This window comes from Plasmodium chabaudi (genome assembly GCF_900002335.3).
Source record: "Plasmodium chabaudi chabaudi strain AS genome assembly, chromosome: 10".
Lineage (NCBI taxonomy): Eukaryota > Apicomplexa > Aconoidasida > Haemosporida > Plasmodiidae > Plasmodium > Plasmodium chabaudi.
In genome coordinates this window covers 749,834-761,669 of record NC_030110.2, presented here as the reverse complement: position 1 = coordinate 761,669, position 11,836 = coordinate 749,834, and the positions used below count along the sequence as shown (strand labels likewise).

At 24.5% G+C, this 11,836-nt stretch overlaps 4 protein-coding genes across 4 annotated transcripts; all 4 read right to left on the bottom strand.

Moving 5' to 3' along the window:
• Positions 1-1,005: 1,005 nt before the first annotated feature.
• PCHAS_1019100 (dynein intermediate chain, putative) lies at positions 1,006-2,760 on the bottom strand (the record flags this gene model as incomplete). The annotated part of the gene is made up of 1 exon (XM_016798354.1): positions 1,006-2,760. One exon carries the CDS (start codon positions 2,758-2,760, stop codon positions 1,006-1,008), a length of 1,755 nt encoding a protein of 584 aa, XP_016655574.1.
• A 339-nt stretch (positions 2,761-3,099) lies between these two features.
• PCHAS_1019000 (MORN repeat protein, putative) lies at positions 3,100-3,924 on the bottom strand (the record flags this gene model as incomplete). The annotated part of the gene is made up of 3 exons (XM_016798352.1): positions 3,100-3,218; positions 3,474-3,692; positions 3,816-3,924. 3 exons carry the CDS (start codon positions 3,922-3,924, stop codon positions 3,100-3,102), a joined length of 447 nt encoding a protein of 148 aa, XP_016655573.1.
• A 576-nt stretch (positions 3,925-4,500) lies between these two features.
• Positions 4,501-6,462, bottom strand: PCHAS_1018900 (ABC transporter G family member 2, putative; the record flags this gene model as incomplete). The annotated part of the gene is made up of 1 exon (XM_740842.2): positions 4,501-6,462. One exon carries the CDS (start codon positions 6,460-6,462, stop codon positions 4,501-4,503), a length of 1,962 nt encoding a protein of 653 aa, XP_745935.2.
• An 835-nt stretch (positions 6,463-7,297) lies between these two features.
• Positions 7,298-11,434, bottom strand: PCHAS_1018800 (conserved Plasmodium protein, unknown function; the record flags this gene model as incomplete). Its single annotated transcript, XM_740844.2, has 1 exon — positions 7,298-11,434. The coding sequence occupies one exon, from the start codon at positions 11,432-11,434 to the stop codon at positions 7,298-7,300; it is 4,137 nt and encodes a 1,378-aa protein (XP_745937.2).
• Positions 11,435-11,836: the final 402 nt, after the last annotated feature.

Below are 11,836 nucleotides of genomic sequence, written 5' to 3'. Positions count from 1 at the left end.
CTCTTTATACACGTATTTATATTTATTATTTGTTCCTTCAACAAAGTGCGTGAATTCACATTACCAATATATTACATATGAATGTATGTATGATATATTTGTTTATATTAAGACTTTGTTTTTTGAGTGGGCTAGCGAAAAATGTAAAAAAAATAAAATTAAGTGATGTTGCAAAATAGAAAAATCGAAAATTAGCTAAGGCTCAAAATTTAATAATTTATTTATATGCACATGGGTATACTCATTTGTGGGTCGGGCTGGCAAAAAGCCGATTAAAATTTATTCGCATTTTTTGCGGAACTCTTAAATGTTTAAGGAAAAGGGAAAAGGGCAATAAAAAATAAGCAGCAAACGTTGGGAAAACGTTGGGAAAATGTTGGAAAAATGAATAGCAAAATAATGGAAAAACGTTGGCAAAATAAGTAACGAGGGCAATAATAGGCATAAGGTGGAAACAGAGCGGAATAAATATCCTGTGAAATATAGAACTTGTTTGGCACTTGAAAATGGGGTTTAATTTTTTCCTACAGCTTTGTATTTTTCAAAAAATAAAAAAAACCCTTGGCACATATGATATTTTTATTTACTAGCCATTTTGCATTTCCCGCATTTTGGCTTTAAGTCATCCAAAATTGGATAAACATAATTTATGTATTATAAAAGTGATGGAATAAGTATATTAATTATAGAAAGGTATTAAATAGGTATAAAAATGTAGTAGTACATTTTTAGTATAGTAGTTGGAAATAAAAAAAAAAAAAAAAAAAAAAATTGGATTCATTGGTACTATCTCAAACATTGCTTGGACAAAATCAAAGGTGTTGTACTGAGAGATATATATGAAAATTATAAAAAATTGGAGAAGTATTAAAAAAAGTTCATTAGTACACATTTGTGGTTATGCAATGAGTTTAGCTTTGTATTCCATTTTAAGGGGTGATAAAATAGGAGGTAGCATATTGGGGTATATATAATGAAATAATTACGATGTAGCTATTGCCTTATTCACTGCTGACGAACGGAATCGTAAATTCGCTCCGTTTCTTCGACTTGTTGATCTTGGATTTGTATGTCTGAAAAGGATAAGTATTCTTTTTTTTTTTTAATACAATTAAGTTGCTTTCTAATATATTCGAGGTTCTTTTCTCTTTTTGATTCCCTTTCAAGTAATTCATCTAATGCATTTTTATTTTCACTTGAATTAGTACAGAAGCTTTTACCAAGCTTTAATATATGTATATCACCTTCTTCATTTCCTATCGATAAATATTTATTGTTTGTGTGTGCATCTATTTCTGTTATAGAAGAATTACATATTTTATGTTTAATAATGGGTTCATTAAAATTAGAAAGAATATTCCAAAAATCTAAATATCCATCCTTTCTTGTTAAAATAAAGAATGGGGAATCATGAATCCAATGTCCTTTATTAATTATAGATTCATTATAATAATTTGAGATGATTGGAAATTTAATATCTTCAGACCATATATTAAAACCCCATTTATCAGTGGATAAGAAATATTTTAAATTTATTGAAACTCTTTTTATGCTTGTAATAGCAGATAAATGTTTTTCATTTGGTATTCCATATTTTTGAAGAAGTTCTAAATTTTTTGATTGTCTTTTTGATAAAGATAAAATATATCCTTCATCCGTTCCAACTAATATTTTTGATGGTCCAGCTTCTAAGCACCATTCAATATAGTTTGCACTATAATAATTATCATCACTGGTATCTAATTTAGATGTAGTGGGATCATCGGCCGAAGGGGTTCCACCCAAATTATTTGAAATGATATTCGATTTTTCAAATAAATCAGAAACATCCGCTGGATCTTTATTTAAATAAAAAGATTCAATAGGATTTGAAAGATTTCTAATATCCCAAATTAGACATAAACCATCACTAGATGTAGAAAGACATTGATTATTTGTTTTAGTTTGTAACCATGTAACATCATTAACAGTATTTTTATGACTTGAATTTATAGAGGATGATTCACATAAATTATTTTTTTTTCGTAAGTCCCATAAATTAATAGTCCCATCATATGAACCTGCTAATAATAGATCTGAATTTTTATGATTAAATTTTAAACATTTTATAAATGATTTAGAATATAAGATTTGATAAGGATTATTTATTTCATTTAGATTATATAATAGACAGTTTTTAGGAGTATTATTTAAAACTTTTTGATAGTTATTTACACAATAAGATATAGCTATTTTATGTGTATTATCATTTGCCCATTTAATAGATGTAACAAATCTATTATATTTTCTAAACTTATCTTTAATTACTAATAAAGATTTGATTTTATAATGTTCTTCATGTTTACTATCATCTTTGAAATATTCTTCATATATATTTATACAATTATTTTTATTAATTATTTTTGTTGTTTCATTCATAAGATATTTTAAACTATTTATTAAATTTATATCTTTATCTAATCGTTTTATATATTTTAATTTATTTTGATGTTCACTAATATCAACATCTTTTGTCCATCCTCCTTCACTATGATAAAAAAATTTATTTTCTAATTTTACACTTTCAATATTAATATATTCTTCGCTATATTTTTTAATATTTTCACCATTATAATTTATATTTTCTTTATACATGTATTTTTTTTTTAGTTGATCATTTGGTTCTATTCTTCCAACAATTTGACTCTTCGATTTAATAAATTTACATTCTTTCCCAATTTCGCTTTTATTATTTGTATAGCAATAATAGTAATCGATCATTATTGAAAATGGGTTTAAAAAGAATATAGTTTTGTTTTTTAAATGGGCGAGGAGTTAATTATGCAATATGACTAGCATTAAGGATGTTGGAAATCGGAGTGGGTCCGTTCCCGTTGTTAAGCAATATAGAGAGCAACAAATGTAGCGGTAAAATATGAAGATGCAAAATGTGAATGTAAAAAAATGCAAACACAATTTTGTATTAGAAAAATATAGATAAGACAAAAGGAGTAGCTTGTTCTTATGTAGCGATACGATGAATAGAGACAAATTTTGTGCAGGCAAAATATTATGTCAGACTTGGAAATCACAAGACAGTACTGCTATGTATTTACATTTTCAATATTTAGCACAATGATCCTTTATCCAGTTTTTTTCACGCGTATTTACTTTCCTTTTTTCTTTGTTATCTTCAAAGGTGTACACACAATTTTCATCGATTTTGTAGTACCCATCACCTTAAAAAAACAGGCAAGCATTCAAAGGGGAAATAAACATATATATATTTATTACATGAAAAATAAGCGTAAAAAATGAATTCACTTAAGGAAAGAGGGAGAGATAAAAAACTGATTTATGTAGATACAAAATGCACATATATAAATTATGTATAACTAAAAAATGGTGAAAAAAAAGTACTTAAATTTTTACTTATATATATGTGTGTATTTTTTTACTAGTGCAAAAAAAAAAAAAAAAATAATTTTTTATACCTATATCATAAATATTGTCTAAATATTCATTTCTTTTTTCTTTTTGATAAATAATTTCATTTTTATTTATTTCTTCATTATAAAAATATGGAAAATCTGTTAAATAATCCCATGTATTTTCATATTTTAAACCATCATTAAAATAGTAATTCCCATCAATACTTTTCCCATTTGCCCATGTCCCTTTATATTCTCCTTTCCCCTTAAAAATTAGTGTTCCTATAAATATGCGAAAAAAATGTGTGCGTGGTATAAAACTTGTAGGAAAATAATATTATTTTAGTTTTGCCATTTTAAATATTAGGCAGTGTATATCTCTCTTCTTTTCACAGTATGACTTACCATGTCCATGAAATTTATTATTTTTAAACTCTCCTACATATATGTTTCCATTTGGGTAGACATACCTTCCCTCTGTTTTTTCTTCATTCAAATAAATTATATTCGACATAGGAAAATGGTTTTTATAAATAAGCGAAATAAAATAGAATAGAAAATGGTTAAACTAATAAAGAGGTGAAATAATCAAAATGGATTAACTAGGCTAGTGTTTAATATTGTGTAGGGGGAAATATATTTACGAGGTATTTAAATTTGGGAAATTTTTATGAAAAGTTTTTTTTGGATATACGCACATATTTCCATGTGTCTGCGTAACGAGATATTTTGTTTTATACCTCGGAGAAGCTAAAATGGCGAATTAGTGAAAAAATTTTTTAAATATGCTTAGCACAATTTTAAGATTTTCATAATTGACATATGTTAAGGATTTGTTTATATGAGTTTGTGTGGAATGTTTGCAAAAATAAATAAAAAAAAAATTAATAAATGAAAATATATACAAATACATAAAGAAACTAATGAATAAACATGCAAAATAATAGACTCCATACAATGAAGAGTCACTCGATTTTTATTATGTAAAACATATTTAGATATGAATATGCTACCTTTGTAAGCATATTCCTATCGATATACAAATATTATCAGTTATAATTTATTTTTAGCGCAATGGTTTTACATTGACTTATTTCATTTTCAACGCGTTGGACCATCTAAGAGAGATGTATGTCATTGTCTTGATAGTAAAATAAAAAGCGAGTAAAGCCAATATGGATATAAAAATATGTAAATCTGCAAATCTTTGTTTGATAATCATATTTTCTGGAATTTTATTTATATTTTGGCATTCAATTGACATGTCATTAGGTAGGCATTCTATAAATAAATCGCTAAATTTGATGTGAGCTAAAGCTGAAGCTGTATATGTTTGAAAAGAAAACCATTGTAAATATTTCACAGGATGATCTAATTTTGAAATTTCAACATAAAAGCCATTTGTCAAAGTCATCGTTAAAAGTGAAACAGATACTAAACTAACAGCTCTACTTAAATTATTAAATAATGTCGATATAAAATATCCCAACGAACTGCTTATTATGGAATTTAATGTGATGACAAATACGAAGCCAATATATACACCAAATTTGAATGAGCCATGTAATGCTATATGTGAAAACAAACTCCATACAGCGATTAAACCAAAAAAAAAGATAAATTCAGCTAATGAGTATGACAAAAAATAGCTACTAACTTGATAAGTTTTGACATTTCTTTCTTTTGCAATTATAACTCTTTCGGAAGGGAATGAATATAAAGTTAAATATGCTGAATAATATGTCCAATAAGATATCATAAAAAAAATTGCACCCATTGAATCTAAAACTCGATAAGGATCTGAAAAGGCTTTTGTCCATAGAAATCCAAATACTGTTAGTGTGATAGAGAAGTCTATTATTTTTACAATACTTAATTCATCTACTGCAAATTTTTTTAATCCTCTAATTAATAAATGTCGATATTGTATAAAGTATGAAGCTTTTTTCATATCAAACGAAATGAATAATTCAATAGACTTTATTTTGTTTGAATCTTTATCTCGGATTTTCATTTCATAATCTAAATTTTGTTGGGAAATATTATTTGGCAACAAAGCTTGATTATTCATATTAGAATTATTTTCGGATTTTTCTTTTTGTCTTTCTTCATTGTCACGATCATCATGAATCAATGTATTATCAATCGAATCTAAATCCATGTAATGTCCTTCTTTTTCATCAAATAATATGTATTTATTATAGTTCTCTAAAAGTATAGATTCATATTTTTTGACAGATAATATTTCCATTAAATAGTCCGCTACATTCCAACCATATGGGCATATAAAGCCAATTTTTTTTAAATAAGTGTTTAGATCAGTAGGTTTACCTTGGTATATTATATAACCACCATTAATAGCAATTAATTTATCAAATTTTTCAAAGATTTGACTACTAGGTTGATGTAAAGATGATAAAATAGTGGTATTTGAGAATCTGGACATTTTTTGCATGCACTCAACTAGCGATAAAGCTGCTGCAGAATCTAAACCGCTAGTTGGTTCATCCATCAATAATAAAGGTGGGTTAGATATTAATTCAGTGGCTATAGATAGCCTTTTCCTTTGTCCACCACTTATACCTCTTATAAATGCATTTCCAACTACTGTATCCTTAACATGTGATAAATCCATAATATTTAAAACAGAATTAACTAATTCATTTAATTGTTTTTTATCTTTTATATCTAATTTTATTCTAGCTGCAAATTCTAAAGTTTGATATACTGTTAAATTTGCAAAAAAATAATCATCTTGTAATACATATCCCAAATGATGTTTTAAACTTTTTTTTCGAGGCTGACCATTTATTAAAAATTCCCCTTCAACCCCATCTGTTACTTGCATTGATAAAATATTTAACAATGTTGTTTTTCCACTTCCACTTGGTCCCATTACAATTGTAATTTTTTGTGGGAGGATCATTCCATTAATTCCATGTAATATTTCTAAGTTCCCATTATCAACTGAATATTTTACATTTGAAAATTTATAAGCAATTTGTTTATAGCATGATGCCAATTCTTTTTTATTTTCCTCCTTCATACTCATTTTGGTGTCGCTTGGAAAGTATGAAAAATAAACATGACAATTTAAAAAACGAAAGAAATATTAACAAGATTTTTTATAAAACGGTTGCCAAAAAAGGTTTAAACAAAAGGCAAAATTGTAGAAAGTAACATGTATATATATCCATTTAATAAATATGTAATACAAACATTATCGAATTAAATAAATAAAACTATAAAATAACTGAATTAGAAAAAATAAAACAAACATAAAAATTTCTAAAATAATAATGATAATTATTATTTATATTATATATTCTTTAATTTTTTAATTCTTCATAGAATAATAAAATTGCCAAACTATTAATTTAGATAAATAGCATAATGTATTGTCAAAAAATTGTAATATTAATTATTATATTTTACAATTATTTTATTTTTTATTTTTTTACGATTTTTTACAATTTTTTTTAATATACGGTCTAAATGTATTTACATTATTGCATATTCATATTCTTTCCGCAATTTTGTATTCATTACGTGCAAAGCACTATACATGCATTGTCTATGAAATTATATTTTTTATAAATAATATATATCGATATAAATGCTTATTACTTATGAGTCATCAGTTGTTATAGAGTTTTTATTTTAATATATTTTTCTCCTTGGCATTTAAAAAATAATAATAAATAATAAAAAATAAATAATAAAAAGTAAATAATAAAAAGTAAATAAATAGTAAGTAAATACGTAAGTAAATAAATAAATATAATAGATAACACAAAAAAAACAAAAACAAATCTATAATAACTTTCCAAGGGGAAAGTTTTTATTTTAAATAGTAGCGCGCCCTATATATATTCCTAGCATATTAATTATCGTATGCTCCTAATATATGAGCTTTCTAAAAATGTCTCATAGTATATATCTTGTTTGAAAAATTTAACTACAATTGGGTTACATATTCTACCAATGTTTTCGTTAATCTTATTCTCGTAAGAATATAAAAAAAGGATGTTTTTCTTTGGAAATATAAATATTTTAAGAACATACTTCCCGCTTTTTTTTATTTTAATTTTTTTTTTTAGTTTATATTCATTTTCATTCATTTCATAACATAATATTTTATATATATTAAATATATTTCTATTTCTCTTTGTCTTGTTGTATTTGTTGCTTTTAACAAATGTAGCAATTTCAGCTATTTGTGAAAAAACATACTCTATAAAATACAAAGTTGTTTCAATGAATAAGTTTTTAATTAAATAATTTTTATTTATGTTTAAAAAATATATTTTATCTTTTGATATATTTAACTTTTCATAGTTGTTGCAAAAAATATCAACCGAATATGTCATATGTCCATTTATAAAAAAGGCTAAATAATTTAATTTAATATGATACTTATGTATATTGCTATTATTGGATATTTTATTAAGTGAATATTCTGATGAATAAAAAAATTCTCTTATTATTTTATAATTTATTTTTTCATTTTTGTTTATATATGATTTTTTTTCTTTTAAAATTATTGGTAATATATTATAAACAGCCAAATTTTTATTAACTTGCATTTCTTTAGACAGTAAAAGAGTAATTGTCTGACTAACTTCTTGTAGATCGTCTTTCATTTTTTTTCTTTCTTTATTTTTATCATCATTGGTATTTTTCTCAGTATATATTTCAACTGTTGTTTGACTTGTTCCTTTGTATATCATATTAATAAAGTTAATAACATCTTTCGCTTCACATTGGAAAAGGTGCGCTATTTTTACTAGCTCATGTTTTACTTTGTTTGCGTTTAAAAAAATGCGCTTTTTCTTTTTTTTTGATCTATTAAATTCTTCATTAGTTTTTGTAGTTAAGCAATTCCCATAATTTATGATCAATCTTTTCATATTCTTCAACTTGAAAAAGTTGCAATAACTTTCTTGTTTTAAACAGGTTTTTTCTTCTATGGAATATTCACATTGTAGTACGCTGTTTTGTATTTGGTTGGCATCCTTAACTATTTCTTCCTTTTGGTTATTATTACCATTTTGTATAACTTGCACATTTTTTTTATTTTTTAAAAAGTACTCATTCATATGTACACTTTTTAGTGTAAAAGCTATTTTTTTTTTTTTAGTTTTTTTGCAACAATCAAAATAGCTAGATTTTTCTGACTGTTCATAAAATGTACTGCTTTTTACCTTACATAAACAGCTAATATTTGCATTTTTTCTAAAATGTAAAAATATTTTTTTTTTTTGTTTTTCGCTTTTAATTTCTTTAATTAAATCGATAAAGGTTTTATGCAGTATGTTATATGTATATGAAACTTGTTTGGGGTCGTTTTCTCTTATGGGGAATATGTCTTTTTTCTGTTTAACTGAACAGTAACAACAACAACGTAAACTTTTTTTTGCGCAATAATTTGTGATCATACATAAATAAAAATATAATAATAACTTTTGTATTTTTAATAAGTACCAAAACAAAAAAATATCTTTCTTGTTCAGAAAGGTATTCCATAATACTTTTTTTTTTTTCTTTTTTATTAAATGTAAGATATTTTTATGTGTCCTTTTCAAATATTTTTTACAAAAGCACATACTTCTATAGTGTATATATGTTCTGCGGAGTACCCTTTTTAAATTTTGAGCATTCCTTTTACCACAACATATGGCATAACATATATATGGAAACCGCAATAAAATAAATTGTGCATGTTTTAGTATATATATTGTATCCCAATTTAGTGATTTTTCTAATGATTTAAAAAGGTGAAATAAATGCATGCATATGTTTTTACTTATTTGTAATATTTTATCCTTATATGATGTTATTTTGAATGAACATATTTTATAGAAAGTATTTTCCCTTTTAATAATAGCATTACTTTTATCACAACCCTCATTAATGCAATTCGGAAATATATTAGTTTTTTTTTGCACAAAATGTATATATACATGTTCTTTCGTTCCACTTTTAAATATTTCATGTTCAAATTTATTGGCCCAAGACATCAAATCATGAGTGCAAGCACAAATATGTTCCACCTTTGTTTTTGAAAATTTAAAGAAAGCATATTTATTGAAATTAGTGCATTTTAATAAAACTTTTTTAATCTTTTTGAATAATCTATTATTCCCAATATAATTATCACCTTGTGCTAAAAAAAGATTGTCGATCACTGAGTAAAATGTGTATTCATAGGTTATGTTGTTCTTTTCATTTAATTTGCTACTAGCCTTTCTACAATTGGAACTTTTATTTTTCACACTATTCATTTTACATCGCGCGTAGCCCTTTAATGTCCTTTCCAAAAGGTATGCTTTAAGTTTTCTTATAATTTTTTTTTTTAAATATATCATACGAATAGAAAGAAATAGTTCAACTAAAATGTTTAACAAGAGACGTGGATTTTCTTTTCTTTGATCCTGGGAATTATATTCATTCAAATTAAAAAGTGCCCATTTATCTTTATTAAAATATATTAAAAATGGGGGCATAAAAATAGAAAAGCATTTATTGACATTATTATATGTTATATAAAATTCATTTCCACCTTTAGATCTGCTACTATATACATATATGGGATTGTTTATTATTTCATTTTTGTTTTTTTTCAATAAATGAATAACTCTCTTAAAATTTTTTATTGCACAAATTTGATTGAAATTGTTGTTATTTTTCGTTAAACTAAATATAAAATATGATTTATGCCACCAATTAAATATTTTGTTTTCTTTCATTAAAATGTGGACTCCTGATTTTATGTCATGATCATTTCCTATAATGGTATTCCTTTCATTGGGAATAGAGACATCCCTTTGATATTTGTGTAACTGTGTTTTATCATTTTTTAAATCATCACAAAAAATATTTGTATCGCTCAATTTATTTGTTTTATCACTTTTATGTTTCTCTTTGAAGTTAAAATAAATGTCTATTTTTTCATCATAACTTTTATCATTCCATTTTTTATCAAGCCAATTTAATTTCTCTAAATTATGTTCAAAATTACAATCGATTATACTATATTTATAGAAAGTATTTTCAAATATGTTGATAAAATCAAAATACGATATTTCATTATGATCTTCATGATTAGTTAGTAAAACATACTGATCGACAATTTTTTTTGTTATTGGTTGAGATTGTGTGTGTGTATTTTTTTTTTTATTTTTTTTATCTTCTTTTATAAACAGCCTGTCTGTACATATTTTATTTGGTTGTTCATCAGTAATATTTTTTTTTATGTAATTTTGATTTTTCTGTTTTTCTTCTTCCACATTTGTATTATTTATTGGTGTTCCTCTTTTTTTTTTTATATTTTTTTTAAGTATGTTACTAGAATTTTTTAAAAAATCATTAATTTCTTTTTTATAATGATTGTATGTTTCATAACATTTGGTTACAAGCAATTGATAATTCATAGAAGACACATTTTTGCCATTATTATAAATTTGAATGGGAACAGTATTATCTTCTATTTTATTAAAATTATTAATATCATAAAGAAATATAAAAATAGATGGTATATACTTATTTGTGTTGGTATAAAATAGCTCCTTATTTATATAATGATTAATTTTGAAAAAAATATAAAAATTATTTCCTTCGCTAGTATAAAAGTATGTCGTCTCTGTTTTTATATCATGGTGGAGTATAACTGGGTCATTTGGTTTTTCACTTTCATTCTTTAGATCTATTTCTACTTTTTCATTTTTTTCCTTTTTGATTTGAATAATTTTTTTCACAGAATATGGAGAAAATATGTTGCTATTATTTGCAAATTTTTTTGCGCATTTTTTGTTAAGAAATAATTCACAGAAAATTTTATTTACATATTTCGATTCAATTAGTTTTTGTAGATATTTATTTGTGTTTATTTTTCCTTCTTTGTATTTGTTTGGTTGTTTATTTTTTAGGCGATGTGACAAAACATCGCGAATTGTGTCATAACCCTTAAGATTTTCGAACTCATTCAAGAGCCGCTCGTTGAATTTATTTTTCCCATTATCCATAGGTCACCATTTAGTGTTTTCATTTTAAGAAACCAATCAAAGAGTTACGAAGGGTACAAAACATAAAAATAAAAATGAAATAAAAATAAAATAATAATAACTAGCTTCTTAATATGAACATATTCGAATTTTTCATCAAAAAAAAAATTAACAAGCATGCGTTATAACTGTGTCGACAGAGAGAAATAACCTAAGAGACCCTCATTTTCTTTTTTTCTAAAATCGTTAAATATGTTTTTAGTTAAGTATATTTATTTATTATTTTTATTTTATTTTTTCTTTATTTATTTGTTTACTTTTTTTTAATATTTTGTCATATTGGTGAGAGAAATGATATATTTCTCTATACAGGCGAGCTTGATGACAAGGGATTTGTTCATACATTTCGTATGCCCATTTATC